General features: G+C 45.1%; 1 protein-coding gene across 1 annotated transcript in view; it reads left to right on the top strand.

Annotated features, from left to right (window-relative positions):
- The window catches only part of LOC124555434 (lysosomal acid phosphatase-like), a 160,836-nt gene that overhangs the window by 69,450 nt on the left and 69,722 nt on the right, over nucleotides 1–21,664 (top strand). Inside the window, exon 3 of the mRNA XM_047129344.1 lies at nucleotides 605–844. Within this exon, the coding sequence (XP_046985300.1) occupies nucleotides 605–844 (240 nt within the window). The remainder of the gene's footprint in view (nucleotides 1–604; nucleotides 845–21,664) is intronic.

Genomic DNA, 21,664 nt, shown 5'->3' with positions numbered 1-21,664 from the left:
TAAATTCAATATCTGTTAAGTTATTCAAGTATTTCTAGTAGACCCTGTCTTTTAACTTGTTTGATTATCTACTGCTTTCAATATTTCCTCTCTCAAAGCCACACATTCCTCTTCTATTGTATTCCTTTCCCCCGTCGTAGTCAGTTGCTGCCTAATGCGCCCTCTGAAACCCTGAACAACCTCTGGTTCTTTCAGCTTACCCAGACATTTCATATCAAGTTAATAATTTCGAATGATAAGAGTTGCGTAAATGTTCTGTTGTGTTTAAGATGGTATACAATAGACGAAACCTGTCTGTGTGTTTCTGACACTAGTGTCATAGTGTAATGATTTTCCATTTAACACACACGAGAAAGCTCATTAATCTTTCTTACCTTTGTCCATAAGATGTTAGTGGGTTGTTGACCATGTCCAATCACAAAATGAGAAACCAGCGTCACGGCCCTTATTCAAGCAGCGTTCTTCAGGGAATGTAATACCCTTCCGTATAGGCAGTGTCACTCATTTTTGCCCTCCACGTTAACTGCCTTCTGTTTTTTCAGCTTCTGTTGCATTTTCTTTGAACATTATATACTAATCACACGTTCCATTTCTTTGTTTGCAGAAAGGGAAAATGGAGATGTTTACACTTGGAAAATTTTTACGGCAACGATACAATGGGTTTCTGAGTGAAACGTACTATCCGCAAGAAGTCCACGTCAGGAGCAGCGACAACGATCGCTGTTTAATGAGTGCGGAAACTTGCTTGGCAGGCCTGTACCCTCCAAAGGGTGAACAAGTCTGGAACCCTGAGCTGCTATGGCAGCCCATACCAATCCACGCGACGCCCAGGAATCTCGATGCGGTAAGGTAACTCTAGTCTCTGACGTTACCGAAACAATAACTCAGTGCCGTAACACTTACGGTGCTGGTCTTGTGCGTAGCTACCACTAACTGCGAACTGGCTAAAATATGTGGTTTTTCGGAAGTCGTAACCTGTGTGAACAAATATCTAATTAGAATTTTTAAAATCGATGCTTTTTAGACTTTCTCCTTTAAATTACATATTTTGGCATTGATAGGGTTAAATCTGAATCCACAGATAAAACTTCAATTCAATAGAAATTCTCGCAGAAAGAAATTTAAAGGAGTTCTAATATTCAAATTCGTACCCCGGTAAGCAAACAAGTGCTCTCTCTGTTTAGACTGAATTTGACTGTAAATCAAGTTTAAAGAAACACAGGAAACACAATACCAAAGCAATTTTGCGTTCATGGTGGGTATGTGATAAGAATTGAAACGTAGATACAGGGTGACAATTATTGAACTATATAAAATAAAATATTCATAACTTGTAACCGGTTTTGCGTTAGAACGTTCAAACTGCACGGTTGGCCGCGTGACATGATGAGAATTAGTATGCGCATGCATGGTTTGGTTTAGTGACGAAGCTCACTTTCAGTTGGATGAGTTCGTCAAAAAGTAAAATTCTCGCATTTGGGGGACTGAGAATCCGCATTTCGCGATAGAAAAGTCTCTTCATCCTCAACGGGTGACTGCGTGGTGTGCAATTGTCCAGTCACGGAATTATCGGTGCGATATTCCTTGATGGCACAGTGACTACCGAACGGTACGTGAAAGTTTTGGAAGATGATTTAAACCCCGTTATCCAAAGTGACCCTTATTTCGACAATGTGTGGTTTATGCAACACAGAGATCGACCCCATCGAAGCCACAGTGTTTTTCATGTCCTGGAGGAGCACTTTAGCGACCTCATTCTGGCTATGGGGTACCCAGAGTCCACTGGCATGGGTCTCGACTGGCCGCCATATTCTCCGAATCTGAACACATGCGACTACTTTTTGTGGGGCTGTATTAAAGACAAGGTGTACAGCAATGACCCCAAAATCATTGCTGAGCTGAAAACAGCCATTCAGGAGTTCATCGACAGCATCGATATTCCGACACTTCAGCGGCTCACGCAAAATTTCGCTATTCGTCTGTATCACATCATCGTCAATGATGGCAGGCATATCGAACATGTCATAACCTAAATCTGAATATCTGTAGTGACGTTTACATGTTGAACAAAGTGTGTGCATGCCGTAGTTTGTAATTAATTTATGTTTTTTTTCGTATAGTTCAATAATTTTCACCCTGCACATATCCAATATTGCACTCACTGCTATCATATGTACGAACTGATTTCCTGATTTACCTGCTGGAGAATTATTCATGACGACACGATCTACGGAAAACGTGTAATCTGAATCATAAACATCAGATATTTCATTCTCATCATCTGCAGAATCATCAAGGACATTGAAAATCATTCGCTTCAGACGTTTCACCACTTTACTACGCATTTTGGACACACAATCTACACAAAGGCACACACAGCGCTCGAAACAGAGAGAACTTGAACACCTGCTACCGCCTACGAAACAAGAGATAACAAATGTTTCAAAAACGACGAATTTTTCCAGTGATACCGCTACTACCATCTAATAGAAACTGCGACGGCTGCAGATCTAACAGACGTTTGCGGGAGTCGTAAATATACGTTTGACAGTGTGGAAGATAGTCATAACGGATGTGACGTAATATTACGTCCGCCGCACATCCCCATTTTCAGGAAGCGCTGTAATATTACCCCAGCCGCGCGCTAAGTGTTAATCCAGTTATACTGCAAATGACGTCTTCCGTAGTAAGAATCTCAATAAATGAAAAGCTTATATGAACTTACATACCTGTTTATTTTTGGTTTTCCGTTTGGGTCTCCTAGAAATGGACATTTTCAATGCTTCATCCCCTGCTGTTCTCTCCTCCTCCGTCTCCTCTTCCACTCCTTAATTCTCTCACTGTTTGTCTTTTTCCTCTCCTCAGAACACGTTGCAGCAGTCTTCTGCTTCCTTTCTATAAATCCTTTCATTGTTAATAATTTTTTCTTAAAAAAAATTCTAATTCCATTGCTTTTTCTTCATTCACAGTTCTTTCGAAATCTTTCTTTCGTGCCCATGACCGCAAGGGAACAACACATTTTAACCAAAATTTCATTAGTAAATGCTTTGTCACTGACAGTCAACAAGAAAATGAGTCATTGCTTGATAGGTCCGAGGTTAACACTGCAGCCCACCGATGAGAAGTTCTCACACAGTATATTCCATCACCGGAATATAGAGTTTCTCACAGAGTCCGTGAATGCTAGCCCAAACGAGGCAGTGGGTGATAAACCGAGGCTGCATCTGGTGACGGTTGGGCGGTAGTGATGAAAAAACCGACCGGTTAAAACCGATACCTGTATTTTAGTGCGGAGTTACCGGTTCAAATGGCTCTGAGCACTATGGGACTTAACTTCTGAGGTCATCAGTCCCCTAGAACTTAGAACTACTTAAACCTAACTAACCTAAGGACATCACACACATCCATGCCCGAAGCAAGATTCGAACCTGCGACCGTAGCGGTCGCGCAGTTCCAGACTGTGGAGTTACCGGTATTTTTCGATATTTGTTTGGTCTGAGTTATAACAGGCGATTTTTACCGAGTGAAAAATCGAAATATCAATTACCCCATAGCAGCAGCGCTATAACTTTTTCGTTCGTGAATTATCCTTTTTTAAAAAAGGTGTAATTTTTATTCGTAAAATTCATGTTGGCTTGAAATATCGCATTATTATAGAAAATTGGAAAAGCTATCAGCGCTCTTTTGGTACAGAATTGCTGAGACAGTAATGTCCTTGTTGCTGTGCGTCGTGGCTTAAGGCGCGCGTGTGCGTGACTGCCGCAAGTGTAGCGTTTTAATAACAATTTTATCGGCCGATATTATGAGGGGAGAAGAGGATTTAACAGTCGTCGCATGTGCGGCATTTATTTTACTCAAAGAAGCTGATCACTAGAAAAAGAAGACGAAGAGACGGCACTGATGGATGACCCCTCTTTCAAGAAGCAGGGAGCGGTGTGGTGAAACAAAATTAGTGTCTGGCTTAAGCTGATTTGGAATATGGGCTATTTTATAATTTTTTTTTCGAACGAAACCTGCAGACTTGGAATCATTACTGACCTATGTTGGCCCAGCTATTTCCAAAGTTAACGTGTTTCTTAGGAGAGCTGTATCTGCAGCAGGAAGTTAATAGTCTCTGTCAGTTTTGTTTGTTTCTTTTTGTCGTAAGCGCCACGTTCAAGACACTGTTTTCTTTTTGACATCGTGCATACCGCTTTCTAATACCTGCAAGTGTCTGGTCTTCTCAGTTTGTTTTTATAATCGCAGTCCGTAGGACGCCATAAATATTCCTGTTCACGAAAAAACTGTCATTTTTAATGCTTTCTCCATATTCCAATCTATACGCCAATATTTTTAATCACAAGAAATACACATCCTTAGGCCGCGTGGGATTAGCCAAGCGGTCTGAGGCGCTGCAGTCATGGACTGTGCGGCTGGTCGCGGCGGAGGTTCGAGTCCTCCCTCGGGCATGTGTGTGTGTGTGTGTGTGTGTGTGTGTGTGTGTGTGTGTGTGTGTTTGTCCTTACAAGAGAACCTCCCCATCGCACCCCCCTCAGATTTAGTTATAAGTTGGCACAGTGGATAGGCCTTGAAAAACTGAACACAGATCAATTGAGAAAACAGGAAGAAGTTGTATGGAACTGTGAAAAAATTAGCAAAATATACAAACTGAGTAGTTCAGGGGAAGATAGGCAACATCAAGGACACTGGGACCGCAGGAGCGCCGTGGTCTCGTGGTAACGTGAGCAGCTGCGGAACGAAAAGTCCTTGGTTCAAATCTTCTATCGAGTGAAAACTTTAATTTTTTATTTTCAGTTTATGTGAAAAACTCTTATGTTTTCATCACTTTTTTGGGAGTGATTATCACATCCACAAGAAAACCTAAATCGGGCAAGGTAGAAGAATCTTTTTACCCATTCGCCAAGTGTACAAGTTAGGTGGGTCGACAACATATTCCTGTCATGTGACGCACATGCCGTCACCAGTGTCGTATAGAATATATCAGATGTGTTTTCCTGTGGAGGAATCGGTTGACCTATGACCTTGCGATCAAATGTTTTCGGTTCCGATTGGAGAGGCACGTCCTTTCGTCTACTAATCGCACGGTTTTGCGATGCGGTCGCAAAACACAGACACTAAACTTATTACAGTGAACAGAGACGTCAATGAACGAACGGACAGATAATAACTATGCAAAAATAAAATAAGTAAAATTTTCACTTGTGGGAAGACTTGAACCAAGGACCTCTCCTTCTGCAGCTGCTCACGCTACCACGGGACCACGGCGCTCCTGAGCTCACGTTTTCCTTGATGTTGCATATGTGAACCGTGGACTACTCAAGTTTGTATATTTTGCTTATTTTTTCACAGTTCCACACAACTTCTTCCTGTTTTCTCAATTGATCTGTGTTCAGTTTATCAAGGCCTATCCACTGTGCCAAATAATAACTAAAACTGAGGGGGGTGCGATGGGGAGGTTCCCTTGTTAGGATAATTTAGGTTAAGTAGTGTGTAAACTTAGGGACTGATGACCTTAGCAGTTAAGTCCCATAAGATTTCACACACATTTGAAAATTTTTTTTTTACACATCCTTAGTGATATCAGGCCTTGCCTGTAGGGGAAAAAGCGACTGTTGAAATTGAGTTTCTCAGGACAACCACACGTCGCACTCTGTATGTATTTATAGACTGGTTTCACTCCTTAATTTGACAGCCAGTTACTGCACTTTAAACTTTAATTCCAGAGTTTCTGATAATCCACTTGTTAAATTAAAGAGCAAAACTGGTCAATAAAACATGTAGAGTGCGACTTGTGGCTTACCTGCAAATTTTAAATACACACCTGTTCCAGAGACACAACAAATCGCTACTTAACCAACAAACATTCGACTTGGTGTTAACACTAAGAAGAGGGGTCCCAATGCCAATCAACTGTCAACGCTTTGATGTTACCGCCAGCAGACCGAGCCGCAACTAAGGCCAACCGCTTCGTTGACTCCGGTTTGCTGCCCTACACAGCTCCCTGGTGGTGGAAAGCAAGCCGGACTTCGAATTCCCCTTACCTTCGCCTCCATTTCCGCGTCCAGACAAGTTCGGATGTGTAGACGAACGAGAAGAGCGACAGCGACGATGTGAACCGCAGCTATAAGTCGAGCAGCAGAATTGTGAATGACCCAAGACTATTAAGGCCCAGCCGGCCGCGGTGGCCAAGCGGTTCTGGGCGCTTCAGTCTGGAACCGCGTGACTGCTACGGTCGCAGGTTCGAATCATGCCTCGGGCATGGATGTGTGTGATGTCCTTAGGTTAGTTAGGTTTAAGTAGTTCTAAGTTCTAGGAGACTAAGGACCTCAGATATTGAGTCCCATCGTGCTCAGAGCCATTTGAACCATTTATGAAGGCCCAGGCTACTGTTTATATATACCCCCGGAGGAAGCTTACGCGATCGGATTCCAGCCGGCGTGTGACCGGTGTAGGAGAACAGTTCTGTGGTTGTGGGCCTGCCTGGGACGACGTTGGCGCCTCGATGTTGTGCGGAGTTTCTGTGAGCCTGCCGGTAAAGATGTTTATGTTTACCGGAAGCGGGTGCGAAGTTTCCGTCAATAAATTTTATCGCCGGCGGCCGAGTTATGGCGAGACCGACGTCAGGAATCTGATTTTATTGCGGTACTCCCACCTGGGTACCGCATACTTTCCGTGTGTCTTTAAACCCCAACTTCGCGGACTGCCTCGGATCTGCAATGAGGAGGCAGTCCAGGAAAGGCTGCACACGAGATGCCTTCGGTGTTGTAGGAGTAAAGCTGCACAACAGGACAAATAAAAAGAGGCCGCCGCTGTACTCGCCGTGCAAACTGCAGGCGACGTTGCGCAAGCTCCTCGGCTTCTCCGTCACAGCGGAAGCACTAACAAGCGACCTGGAACGTAAGCCGTAGTGCTTCCGGTGTCTGGGTGACGGCCACATGACGCAATACTGCCTTAATGCCATCAGATGCGTCAAATGCTCCGGAGAACACGACAGTCGCAGAGGGCGAGAAGACACCGACGTGCGCCCGCTGATGTGAGGTGCGGCACCGAAAGTCAGGCAAAGAAGCAGACGACGAAACAGAGGTGCACGCCAAATGCCGCGCAGATGAAGAGAAGACGTCGGAAGACGCGACCAGGCGGCTGCCCCGCAATATCGCCTTCTGAGTTGCCCATTATGGTCTCCCCACCGGCGCAGCAGGCCGCTATTCCCCCCCCCCCCCCCTCACCCCCAAGCCAACCACCACTCCCCCGGCGATCTACCAGTGATAAGAGTGCTGGAGGGGGAGGCTCCGAACCAGCACACCAGAGTGAGAACAGCTTGCGCGATGTTGTCGACGAGGCACTCACAGAAGCGGGACAATCTTCGATCCGAGATGCAAATGGCCTGCTACTTACTGAGGGTCCACCATCGGCGGCCATAGGGGGTATCGTGTGAGGCGCAATCCAACGCACTAACGTGTGCCTCAGTGGCGTCCCAGACGGAAAACTGCAATTAAGAACATCAGTTAGCGCAGACATCCAGCAAAAAGATGATGGTGACTACCCAATAATCGAAACGGAGGCCATCAGAGAAGACGATAATCGCCTTGAAGAAAATGACTTATTGATACATAACCAACATGGATTCAGCAAAAATCGTTCTTGTGGAACACAGGTAGCTCTTTATTCCCATGAAGTAATGAGTGCTGTCGACAAGCGATCTCAGATCGATTCCATATTCCTAGATTTCCAGAAGGCTTTCGATACCGTTTCTCACAAGCGACTATTAATCAAATTGCGTGCGCATGAAGTATCGTCTCAGTTGTGTGACTGGATTCGTGATTTCCTCTCAGAGTGGTCACAGTTCGTAGTGATGGACGGTAAATCATTGAGTATAACAGAAGTGATATCTGGTGGTGTTCCACAAGGTAGTGTCATAGGCCCTCTGCTGTTCCTGATTAACATAAATGATCTAGGTGATAATCTGAGCAGCCCCCTTAGATTGTTTGGAGAAGACGCTGTAATTTACCGTCTAGTAAAATCATCAGACGGTCAATTCCAATTATAAAATGATCTAGAGAGAATTTCTGTATGGTGCGAAATGTGGCAGTTGGCACTAAACAAAGAAAAGTGCGAGGTAATCCACATGGGTACTAAAAGAAATGCGATAAAGTTTGGGTATACGATAAATCGCACAAATCTAAGGACTGTCAATTCGACTAAATACCTAGGAATTACAATTACGAGCAACTTAAATTCCAAAGACCACATAGATAATATTGTGGAGAAGGCGAAACAAAGACTGCGCTTTGTTGGCTGGACACTTAGAAGACGCGACAAACCCACTAAAGAGACAGCGCACATTACACTTGTCCGCCCTCTGCTGGAATAGTGCTGCGCGGTGTGGGATCCTTACCAGGTAGGATTGACGGAGGACGTAGAAATGTGCACAGAAGGGCAGCTCGTTTCGTGTTAACGTGCAATAGAGGTAAGTGCGTCACTGATATGATACGCGAGTTGGGGTGGCAGTCACTGAAACAAAGGCGGTTTTCTTTGCGGCGAGATCTATTTACGAAATTTCAATCACCAACTTTCTCTTCCGAATGCGAAAATATTTTGTTGACATCCACCTACGTAGGGAGAAATGATCATCATAATAAAATAAATCAGAGTTCGAACGGAAAGATTTAGGTGTTCCTTTTTCCCCACGCGCCATTCGAGAGTGTAATGGTAGAGAATTAGCATGAAAATGGTTCGATGAACCCTCTGCCAGACACGTAAGTGTGAATTGCAGAGTAACCATGTACATGTAGATGTAGAGATGGTCGACCAAGAAGTAATGACGGGAGATAAACCCAACTATACCGACAGCCTTATATCGCCGAGCGACTACGCCTGGAGGGAGAAGAAATTTGAAGAAGAAGAAGAAAAAGCGGCGGGACTCTGCCAGCGAGATGCGGTCTTAATGGTGCCACGCTGCTGGCCTCGGCAACCCAAGGAGAACGCGCAAAGGTACGAGCAGACGGACACCGCCACCACTAAAATACGTGGTAAAACACCAACAATTCTAGCCAGGGTTTTCGTTAAGTTTCCCTCGGCATTACGGCGAGTTCCAGAACCGCCGCTTGCAACGCGCCGTACAGTCACGACTGGGAAACACAAGTAAAATTCCTCACCCCCTCGCATTATCCAGAAACCAGTTGCAAACAAAATAAAGCTGCGAAACAGAATAAAATAACCATACATCTTCGGCGGAAAGGAGCACCACCGCAGGTCCCATTAGGGTAGGAACTGAAACATACTAAAAATATGTAAATTAAACAAACATTATTGTGGTCGTGTTCCCCAAAAGATGTTCGAAAATCTGTTTCGTTAACCTTCTCTATGCCATTTTGTACAGATGTCCAAACAACATTAGTCGTCTTCGTATTGTTTGTTTTTAAATATTCTATGTTCTGGTTGATTCCCACATTGATTCTTAATTTCCAAATGTGGGTTGTTAACGTTCTTAATATCTGACTTAATGTTCTCCTCTTCAGTACTTTAAATTTGGCCAACTTATAATTCAGTCCCCTCCCCCCCCATGAAACATGGACCTTGCCGTTGGTGGGGAGGCTTACGTGCCTCAGCGATACAGATGGCCGTACCGTAGGTGCAACCACAACGGAGGGGTATCTGTTGAGAGGCCAGACAAACGTGTGGTTCCTGAAGAGGGGCAGCAGCCTTTTCAGTAGTTGCAGGGGCAACAGTCTGGATGATTGACTGATCTGGCCTTCTAACACTAACCAAAACGGCCTTGCTGTGCTGGTACTGCGAACGGCTGAAAGAAAGGGGAAACTACAGCCGTAATTTTTCCCGGGCATGCAGTTTTACTGTATGGTTAAATGATGATGGCGTCCTCTTGGGTAAAATAATCCGGAGGTAAAATAGTCCCCCATTCGGATCTCCAGGCGGGGACTACTCAAGAGGACGTCGTTATCAGGAGAAAGAAAACCGGCGTTCTACGGATCGAAGAGTGGAATGTCAGATCCCCTAATCGGGCAGGTAGGTTACAAAATTTAAAAAGGGAAATGAATGGATAGGTTAAAGTTAGATATAGTGGGAATTAGTGAAGTTCGGTGGCAGGAGGAACAAGGCTTTTGGTCAGGTGAATACAGGGTTATAAATACAAAATCAAATAGGGGTAATGCAGGAGTAGGTTTAATAATGAATAAAAAATAGGAGTGCTGGTAAGCTACTCCAAACAGCATAGTGAACGCATTATTGTGGGTTCGGTTGTTTGGGGGAGGAGACCAAACAGCGAGGTCATCGGTCTCATCGGATTGGGGTAGGCCGGGGAAGGGAATCGGCCGTGCCCTTCAAAGGAACCATCCCGGCATTTGCCTGGAGCAATTTATGGAAATCACGGAAAACCTAAATCAGGATGGCCGGACGCGAACCGTCGTCCTTCCGAATACGAGTCCAGTGTGCTAGCCACTGCACCACCTCGCTTGGTGCATTATTGCGACCAAGATTGAGAAGAAGCCCATGCCTACCACAGTAGTACACGTTTATATGCCAACTAGCTCTGCAGATGATGAAGATATTAATGAAATGTATGATCAGACAAAAGAAATTATTCAGGTAGTGAAGGGAGACGAAAATTTAAAAGTAATGGGTGACTGGAATTCGAGAGTAGGAAAAGGGAGAGAAGGAAACACAGTAGATGAATATGGACTGGGGGTAAGAAATGAAACAGGAAGCCGTCCGCTAGAATTTTGCACAGAGCATAACTTAATCATAGCTAAAAATTGGTTCAAGAATCATAAAAAAAGGTTGTATACATGGAAGAATCCTGGAGATACTAGAAGGTATCAGATAGATTATATAATGGTAAGACAGAGATTTAGGAACCAGGTTTTAAATTGTAAGACATTTCCAGGGGCAGATGTGGTCTCTGACCACAACCTATTGGTTATGAACTACAGATTAAATCTGAAGAAACTGCAAAAAGGTGGGAATTTAAGGAGATGGGACCTGGATAATCTGACTAAACCAGAGGTTGTACAGAGTTTCAGGGAGAGCATAAGGGAACAATTTACAGGAATGAGGGAAAGAAATACAGTAGAAGAAGAATGGGTAGCCCTGAGGGATGAAATAGTGAAGGCAGCAGAGGATCAAATAGGTAAAAAGACGAGGGCTAGTAGAAATGCTTGCATAACAGAAGAAATAGTGAACTTAATTGATGATAGGAGAAAATACAAAAATGCAGTAAATGAAGCAAGCAAAAAGGAATACAAACGTCTCAGAAATGAGATCGACAGGAAGTGCAAAATGGATAAGTAGGGATGGCTAGAGGATAAATGTAAGGATGTAGAGGCTTATCTCGATAGGGTGTAAGATAGATACTGCCTACAGGAAAATAAAAGAGATCTTTGGAGAAAAGAGAGCCACTTGTATGAATATCAAGAGCTCGGGTGGAAACCCAATTCTAAGCCAAGAAGGGAAAGCAGAAAGGTGGAAGGAGTATATAGAGGGTCTATACAAGGCCGATGTATTTGAGGACAATATTATGGAAATGGAAGAGGATGTAGATGAAGATGAAATGGGAGATACGATACTGCGTGAAGAGTTTGACAGAGGACTAAAAAACCTAAGTCGAAACAAGGCCCCGGGAGTAGACAACATTCCATTAGAACTACTGACGGCCTTGTGAGAGCCAGTCCTGACAGAAGTCTACCATCTAGGGAGCAAGATGTGTGACACAGGTGAAATGTCCTCAGACTTCAAGAAGAATATTACACTCCTGGAAATGGAAAAAAGAACACATTGACACCGGTGTGTCAGACCCACCATACTTGCTCCGGACACTGCGAGAGGGCTGTACAAGCAATGATCACACGCACGGCACAGCGGACACACCAGGAACCGTGGTGTTGGCCGTCGAATGGCGCTAGCTGCGCAGCATTTGTGCACCGCCGCCGCCAGTGTCAGCCAGTTAGCCGTGGCATACGGAGCTCCATCGCAGTCTTTCACACTGGTAGCATGCCGCGACAGCGTGGACGTGAACCGTATGTGCAGTTGACGGACTTTGAACGAGGGCGTATAGTGGCCATGCGGGAGGCCGGGTGGACGTACCGCCGAATTGCTCAACACGTGGGGCGTGAGGTCTCTACAGTACATCGATGTTGTCGCCAGTGGTCGGCGGAAGGTGCACGTGCCCGTCGACCTGGGACCGGACCGCAGCGACGCACGGATGCACGCCAAGACCGTAGGATCCTACGCAGTGCCGTAGGGGACCGCGCCGCCACTTCCCAGCAAATTAGGGACACTGTTGCTCCTGGGGTATCGGCGAGGACCATTCGCAACCGTCTCCATGAAGCTGGGCTACGGTCCCGCACACCGTTAGGCCGTCTTCCGCTCACGCCCCAACATCGTGCAGCCCGCCTCCAGTGGTGTCGCGACAGGCGTGAATGGAGGGACGAATGGAGACGTGTCGTCTTCAGCGATGAGAGTCGCTTCTGCCTTGGTGCCAATGATGGTCGTATGCGTGTTTGGCGCCGTGCAGGTGAGCGCCACAATCAGGACTGCATACGACCGAGGCACACAGGGCCAACATCCGGCATCATGGTGTGGGGAGCGATCTCCTACACTGGCCGTACACCACTGGTGATCGTCGATGGGACACTGAATAGTGCACGGTACATCCAAACTGTCATCGAACCCATCGTTCTACCATTCCTAGACCGGCAAGGGAACTTGCTGTTCCAACAGGACAATGCACGTCCGCATGTATCCCGTGCCACCCAACGTGCTCTAGAAGGTGTAAGTCAACTACCCTGGCCAGCAAGATCTCCGGATCTGTCCCCCATTGAGCATGTTTGGGACTGGATGAAGCGTCGTCTCACGCGGTCTGCACGTCCAGCACGAACGCTGGTCCAACTGAGGCGCCAGGTGGAAATGGCATGGCAAGCCGTTCCACAGGACTACATCCAGCATCTCTACGATCGTCTCCATGGGAGAATAGCAGCCTGCATTGCTGCGAAAGGTGGATATACACTGTACTAGTGCCGACATTGTGCATGCTCTGTTAACTGTGTCTATGTGCCTGTGGTTCTGTCAGTGTGATCATGTGATGTATCTGACCCCAGGAATGTGTCAATAAAGTTTCCCCTTCCTGGGACAATGAATTCACGGTGTTCTTATTTCAATTTCCAGGAGTGTATAATTCCAATCCAGGTGTTGACAGATGTGAAAATTACCGAACTATCAGTTTAACAAGCCACGGCTGCAAAATACTAACACGAATTCTTTACAGACGAATGGAAAAACTGGTAGAAGCCGACCTCGGGGAAGGTCAGATTGGATTCCGTAGAAATGTTGGAACACGGGAGGCAATGCTGACCCTACAACTTATCTTAGAAAATACATTAAGGAAATGCAAACCTACGTTTATATCATTTGTAGACTTAGAGAAAGCTTTTGACAATGTTGACTGGAATACTCTCTTTCAAATTATGAAGGTGGCAGGGATAAAGTACAGGGAGCGAAAGGCTATTTACAATTTGTACAGAAACCAGATGGCAGTTATAAGAGTCGAGGGACATGAAAGGGAAGCAGTGGTTGGGAAGGGAGTAAGACAGGGTTGTAGCCTCTCCCCGATGCTATTCAATCTGTATATTGAGCAAGCAGTAAAGGAAACAAAAGAAAAATTTGGAGTAGGAATTAAAATCCATGGAGAAGAAATAAAAATTTTGAGGTTCGCCGATAACATTGTAATTGTCAGAGATAGCAAAGGACTTGGAAGAGCAGTTGAACGGAATGGACAGTGTCTTGAAAAGAGGGTGTAAGATGATCATCAACAAAAGCAAAACGAGGATAATGGAATGTAGTCGAATTAAGTCGGTGATGCTGAGGGAATTAGATTAGGAAATGAGACACTTAACGTAGTAAATGAGTTTTGCTATTTGGGGAGCAAAATATCTGATGATGGTCGAAGTAGAGAGGATATAAAATGTAGACTGGCAATGGCAAAGAAAGCGTTTCTGGAAAAGAGAAATTTGTTAACATCGAGTATAGATTTAAGTGTCAGGAAGTCGTTTCTGAAAGTATTTGTATGAAGTGTAGCCATGTATGTAAGTGAAACATGTACGATAAATAGTTTAGACAAAAATAGAATAGAAGCTTTCAAAATGTGGTGCTACAAAAGAATGCTGAAGATTAGATGGGTAGATCACATAACCAATGAGGAAGTATTGAATAGAATTGGGGAGGAGTTTGTGGCACAACTTGACTAGAAGAAGGGATCAGTTGGTAGAACATGTTCTGAGGCATCACGGGATCACCAGTGTAGTCTTGGAGGGCAGCGTGGAGGGTAAAAATCGTAGAGGGAGACCAAGAGATGAACACACTAAGCAGATTCAGAAGGATGTAGGTTGCAGTAGGTACTGGGAGATGAAGAATCTTGCACAGGATAGAGTAGCATGGAGAGCTGCATCAAACCAGTCTCAGGACAGAAGACGAAGACGACGACGACGACGACGACGACGACGACAACAACAACAGTAATTCAGTTCTTGACATTAGCTCACATGTAACCACTCTAGTTTTACTACAGTGTTTATAGACTTCAGATAAATACATTTGGTTGTAGATAGTACCATACGCCTGTTACATTGTAGCAGGTTTTTTTCTAAAAATATTCTCTCCAAATATTTCTCACAAGTATATAAATTTCTTTAATTTCTCTGTGCGACCTATTTTTGTTACTGAATGTTTGGAGCGTGTTTTATATTTGTCATATTTCAAATATCCTTAAACTTGTTATTTTGACCATCTGCCCCAGAAATATTAGAAATTTGGAAATTTGTGGTAGGGTCGTATGGGACCAAACTACTGCTGAGGTCATCGGTCCCTAAGCTTATAGGCCGGCCGGAGTGGCCGAGCGGTTAAAGGCACTACAGTCTGGAACCGCACGACCGCTGCGGTCGCAGGTTCGAATCCTGCCTTGGGAATGGATGTGTGTGATGTCCTTAGGTTAGTTAGGTTTAAGTAGTTCTAAGTTCTAGGGGACTTATGACCACAACAGTTGAGTCCCATAGTGCTCAGAGCCATTTGAACCTAAGCTTACACACTATTTAGTCTAACTTAACTACGTTACACTAAGGACAACACACACACACACACACACACACACACACACACACACACACACACACACACACACATACGAGGGAGGTCTCGTACCTCCGACGGGGGGAGCCGCGCGAACCGTGACAAGGCGGCCGAGACCGCTCGGCTAACCCGCGTGCTACAGAACATTAAAATGGTTCAAATGGCTCTGAGCAGTATGGTACTTAACATCTGAGGTCATTAGTCCACTAGAACTTAGAACTACTTCAACCTAACTAACCTAAGGACATCACACACATCCATGCCCGAGGCAGGATTCGAACCTGCGACCGTAGCAGTCGCGCGGTTCCGGTCTGAAGCGCCTAGAACGCTCTATCAGCACGGCCGGCCCCAGAAGATTAACTTGTACCACTGCATCCATTAGATTTCCAAAACGTGTGGCAAAATCCTCTGCAGGTGTTCGGCAGATCAACTCAACATCTTTATTTTTAATAATTTGAGCCAAGCATTTGTTTATATTTCTGCCTTTTTCAACTTCAAAATGTGCGTGTGAATAAACTTGGCACAACGTTCATTCAAAAATACGATAGTACAGTGTTTATTGATACTTCGATACGTCACGTAACATTCATTCTCCTATAAACATTGCTACATAATGGTAAGTTAGATTTTCGTTACTATTTCTGTTAGCGAAGTCGGCTTAGCATAACTATGTTTTCTGCCTCCGTCAGTTTTTGTTAAGGTTTTCCTCGTTAGAAGAATGTGCTTTCTTTCAGACAGGATAGATCAATAAGCTCACTTGGGCTAGGGAACTACTGGAAACTGACAGAAACATTTTTAAGCAAACATTCATAGGTTGGCATGATGCGATTTAGGAAAACAAAAATCAACACTTTTAAATGGAATTTTGATCATTAATGTTCCTGGGTACGTGCACAATGTCGAAACTGCTGTTTTACATAGCCCATTCGGAAACTGAAGGATTAATGAATGTTTAGTGTCTTAATCGACCACATAGTTTACATTGTACAGTGTAACGATAGATCGGTCAACGGCATTTTTGTCACAAAGAATGTGAGTGATGGTCTTAGCTAAGTCGTGGTTACTGAATTGGAAAAACATCAGTTCTCGTGATACAGTGCCCTCTATCAATAAAGCAGCTTGAAAATACTGCATGTTGGTACTTTGATATTGCTTACTTAATTTGCATTTGTTTATTTTTTGCGGATGTAATTCTTGGTAAACAACCGAAATACACTGATGATCCAAAAGATTACAATCTCCTTTGTTAGGTTTGTGGCGTTGTGTGTCTACGAACAGGTCACGTAATTCGGGTAAATAACGAGCCGCTGATTTTCCTACCGGTGATGGCGCACGATAGCAATCCAGATGGATTCCATAGGATTTACATCAGGAGAATTTGGTCCACGAAACATCAACATATCACTATAATGGTGCTGAAACCACTGTAGCACGGTTCTGACTCCGAGACACGGACAATAATAATGCTGAATGATGACATCGCCGTCGGGTGAGACATCAAGTATGAAGGAATGCAGCTGCTTCGCAGCTGTCAGCGTGTCTTCGATTACTGCTACAGGTCCAATGCAAGCGCAGGAGAATGTCTCCCGTAGCGTATGCTGCTCCGACCAGCCTGCTTCCTTGGCGCGCTGCACATTTCGAGCCGCAGTTCACCTCGATAATGGCGTTTGTGGAGACGACCAACGACCTAGTGTAGCAAAAATGTGGTTCACTCGAAGAGGCTACACGTTTCCATTGATCGATGGTAGAATCTCGATGGTCTCGTGCCCAGTGCAATCGTAATTGACAATGTCGTTGGATCATTATGTGAAAACGTAGGGGTGGTTTGCTGCGGAGCTCCATGTTCAACAATTTACAATGAACGGTGTGCTCCGAAACACTTGTGCGTGCACCAGCATTGTGCTCTTTCGGCAGCGATGCCACAGATCACCATCTATTCTACTTTACAGAGCAGACAAGCCTCCGAAAGCCTAGTGGTAGTTCCATTGTCCTTGTACCTCTTACTTTAGAAGCGCATAACAGCTTCGCTGTTTTCGTGACATTAGTTCACAGGCTCTGCGTAATAATAATCTGTACTTTGTTAAAGTCGCTTAAAATGTCCAAATGTGTGTGAAATCTTACGGGACTTAACTGCTAAGGTCATCAGTCCGTAAGCTTACACACTACTTAACCTAAATTTTCCTAAGGACAAACACACACACACCCATGCCCGAGGGAGGACTCGAACCTCCGCCGGGACCAGCCGCACAGTCCATGACTGCAGCGCCTTAGACCGCTCGGAAAGTCGCTTATTTCAATGGATTTCCCCACTTGTAATATTTCTGGCTTAGTCAGCCATCATATTAGGTTCCAAGAAGCCGTTCGCAGGGCTGTGGAGATGTAAGAAGTATATAGATGACGAAATGTGGTGTGAGGTACCTGTGACAGATGTTAGATTCGATACCATTCCCGTGAGAAATAGCGCCTGCATAATGCTACTGCTCTGTGATTGGCTGCTGTGTTCGGAGCAAGGGCGCCAAGACGTCAAAGTATAGTTATTATTGTTAGTTAAACCACTCATTGGAATGGCTTCACTTTTTAATATAAATATCTCTCAATAGCTGACTATCAGTCAGTCATTTTAGAATTATTAAAAACAATTTAAATCAAAAACAAAAGACTGACGAAATTGCAGACGAAGCACTTCGGAAGTGTTCGGGTCACGCCTTTTCTGGTGTGGCGCGTGAAGTGTTTCGGGCTGTTCGTCACTCTGGATTACGCAGTCCAGAAGAACAGACATGTTGTCTGTCGTAGGATGTGTTTCCAATTTTTATTCAAGTTCCTGTTCGTCACTCTGGATTAGGCAGTCGGGATGTACAGTCATGTTGTCTGTGGCAGGATGTGTTTGCCAGTATTCAGTATAAAAGATTCATTCCGGCAGTCATGAGGCACAGACACGTGACACAAATAGTGTAAAGATACATTTTCTTAAACATTGTGTTTGATCATGTACTTTGCTGTATCAGAAGGTGTTGTATTAAGATCATGTAGTCTTCTCGTATGGCTATATTAAAATACGCGAGTGGCTTCCCAAAGAAATGATACATTATTTCAGAACAGAACCTCGCTAAAAGTCAGTTTCAGCCTCAAGATACAGAACCTACGACCTGCGTGCTGTTTTCTGCGCCCGGGGACATCAATTTGAAGACAGGAGGTTAGTGATCTATAACAGAACCTTCGTATTCCACACAGTGCAGTGGAAACAACTAGGCGCCTCACCTTTACTGCATGCACAGAACAAATGTGCGCAGTGACACGTCATCTGCAGTCATGCAGAGGAGGTAAAGGAGGATGATCGTTATTAACACCAACAATCGATTCATTCTTCCTTTCTTGCCGTACACTTGCAGCCCATATCTTCGCTAGTGATCTCCCGTCCACGTCTGCTCCGCTTACATACTTTTGTTACCGCGTCACATGTCCGCAACGCCACCAAGAGGCATACAACGTCGCCATGGACAGTGGTCATAATGTTTTGGCTTATCAGTGTACATATACAAGGAATCCCATATATGATCCTCACTTCCGACATTCACCCTCTGGAAACGGAGGAGCCGATGAGTCATGCGTACACTGTATCGCATCGAATTGTGTTTGTTGCATCGGTTTCTGTAGCTCTGACCTTGTGAAGAGAGTTGCTGTAGGTTCATGAAGATTTGTGTTCTGTGTGAATTCAGAGGAAGAATTGCCTCATAACTGTGTAAATAACCCAAGCTCTTTCTGTTGCATCCGTGGTGAGTTAACTCTGAATTCACAAAAACGAAAACTTAATCTACTCGGAAAAAAAAAGAGCTGTGAACTTTATTTGGGTGCAAGGTTTGCGATTAAGACAAGAAATGGGCCGACCACATATGCTGTTTCACATGTGCTACACACCGGACAGGTTGGTTAAAAGGATCACGTCACTTTCCTTTGGTGTCCCCATGATTTGGAGGGTACCAACGGCTCACACAACAGTTATTTCTGTGTGACAGAAATAAACGAACGTAGAGAACGGTTCCATCAGGAGACTTCCCAAATGGAGAAGCGTTACCAAGGCATCTGGAGTACTGCAATGTTGTCCGACTACTGCTGGACGTTACAAAGAGACTGTCATACGGCAAATTTTTGCAGAAAATCGGTAAGAAACTATTATTAGATATGTTTATTCACTTTTCTTTAATCTTATCTTGCTCATTTCTTTGGTTCATATGTGTATTGACACAGACATTTTTGTTCTCCTTTTGCCAGACACATACACCCATCAGTCAGAACATTATGATCACCAACATAATAGCCAGTATGTCCACCTTTGGCACGGATAACAGCAGCGACGCATCGTGCCATGGAAGCATTGAGGCATTGGTAGGTCGCTGGAGGGAGTTGGCAACACGACTGCACACACAGGTCACCTATTCCCGTAAATTTCAGAGAGGGGGTCGACGATCTCTGACGCCGTGTTCAATCTCATCCCATATGTGTTCCATCGGGCTCAGATCTGGCGAGTTGTGGGGCAGCACATCAATTGGAACTAGCCACTGTGTTCCTTGAACCACTCCATCACACTCTTGGCCTTGTGACACATCACATTATCTTCTTGAAAAAATGCCACTGCCGTCGGAAAACACGATCGTCATGAAGGGGTGTTAGTGATTTGCAGCCAGCGCACGATACTTCTTCACCGTTATGGTGCCTCGCATGAGCACCACTGGAGCCATGGACCCCCACGTGCATGTTCCTCAGAGCATAATGGAGTCGCCACCAGCTTATCTTCGCCCCGCAGGACAGATGTCAAACACGACGGATTCGCGCCTTCCCATCGGTATGATGAAGAAGGTATCGGGATTCATCAGACCATGCAGCTCTTTGGCACTGCGCCAACGTCCCATCCCGATGGTGACGTGCCTATTTCAGTCATAGTTGCCGCGTCGTGGCGTTAACATTGGCACGTGCAAGGCTCGTCGGCTGCAAAGGCCCATCGTTAAGAGTTTTCGCCGGATTTGTGTCCAGACACACTTGTACTCTTCCCAGCGTTAAAGTCTGATGTTAACTCCGCCACAGTTCGCCGCATATCCTGTTTTACCAGTCTGCGCAGCCCATGATGTCCGACATCTGTAATGAGTGGTGGCCGCCCAACCCCACGACATCTGGACATGGTTTCATCTTGGTTTCGCCACGTTTTGAAGACACTCACCACAGCACTCCTCGAGCACCCTTCAAGTCGCGAAGTTTCCGAAATTCTCGTGCCGAGCCTCTGGGCCATCACAATCTGTCCTCGATCAAACTCAGATCGCGCGCCTTCTTCATTTTACACACGGACACTCACTCATACTACATGCACTGAGTGTGTCTGACTAGCAGTCACTCCTCGCCAGGTTGAAGTTGCTGTCGCCTGGACGGGTTTATATCGATAGTAGGTCGGTGGTCATAATGATCTGGCTGATCAGTGTATTACACAGGCTGACGTAAGCATTTACAGAGACCAGTATCACACGGAAATTGAGGCCGATGCAGACATCCTGAAACTGGCTTCAGGGACGAATTATCTTCTGGAAACTGTGTTTCGTTCTTGTGACAGATTTTTTTGGACCAGTGTAATTTGTTGGGCGATTTAGTAAATCTGTAGTTCCATCAACACTGAACCTCTTTATTAAGATATTTGCGATTGCTGTCTTACGGGAAAAACACATACAAGGGGGGGGGGGGGGGGGGAGAGGGAGAGAGAGAGAGAGAGAGAGAGAGAGAGAGAGAGAGAGAGAGACGACAGTGATTTGGTTGTGAAGTCCTGTCAAAACGATTATATAGGATTATTCGGTACCACATAGCTACACAATGTGGCCGTTCAACTCTCAAGGTATATGGAATGTCTCTGCGTCACTCAGGATGATTTATTCCATATTCCAGAAAACCCTCCATCCGTTCAGCAAGAACACTAACGTCTCACAAAGTGTGATCATTGGCCTGCAGGTCGTAAAGCTTCCAACTGCCAAGATTACTACACACATCAAAAAAAGTTTTGCGTCACCTCGGTTCCAAGAGTTCCGGAACCTGTACAGAAAATTGGAATAGAGAGCAACATAAGCATCATTTCCGCCCTTTTTACTGATCATGAAAACCACACATTGCATGTTGTACCACCATACAGCGAGAACTTCAGAGAAGGAGGTGGTGGTGGTGGTGATGGTGGTGGTGGTGGTGTTGCAGATTGCTGTACACACCGGTACCTCTAATACCCAGTAGCACGTCCTCTTACATCGACGCATGCCTGTATTCGTCGTGGCATACTATCCACAAGTTCATAAAGGCACTGTTGGTCCAGATTGTCCCACTCCTCAATGGCGATTCGCCGTTGATCCCTCAGAGTGGTTGGTGGGTCACGTCGTCCATAAACAGCCCCTTTCAATCCATCCCAGGCATGTTGCATAGTTTTCATGTCTGGAGAACATGCTGGCCACTGTAGTCGAGCGATGTCGTTATCCTGAAGGAAGTCATTCGCAAGATATGCACGATGGGG

Source organism: Schistocerca americana, chromosome X (genome assembly GCF_021461395.2).
Source record: "Schistocerca americana isolate TAMUIC-IGC-003095 chromosome X, iqSchAmer2.1, whole genome shotgun sequence".
NCBI lineage: Eukaryota > Metazoa > Arthropoda > Insecta > Orthoptera > Acrididae > Schistocerca > Schistocerca americana.
Note: the sequence above shows the minus strand (reverse complement) of the source record. Positions and strands in the feature narration are given on the sequence as shown.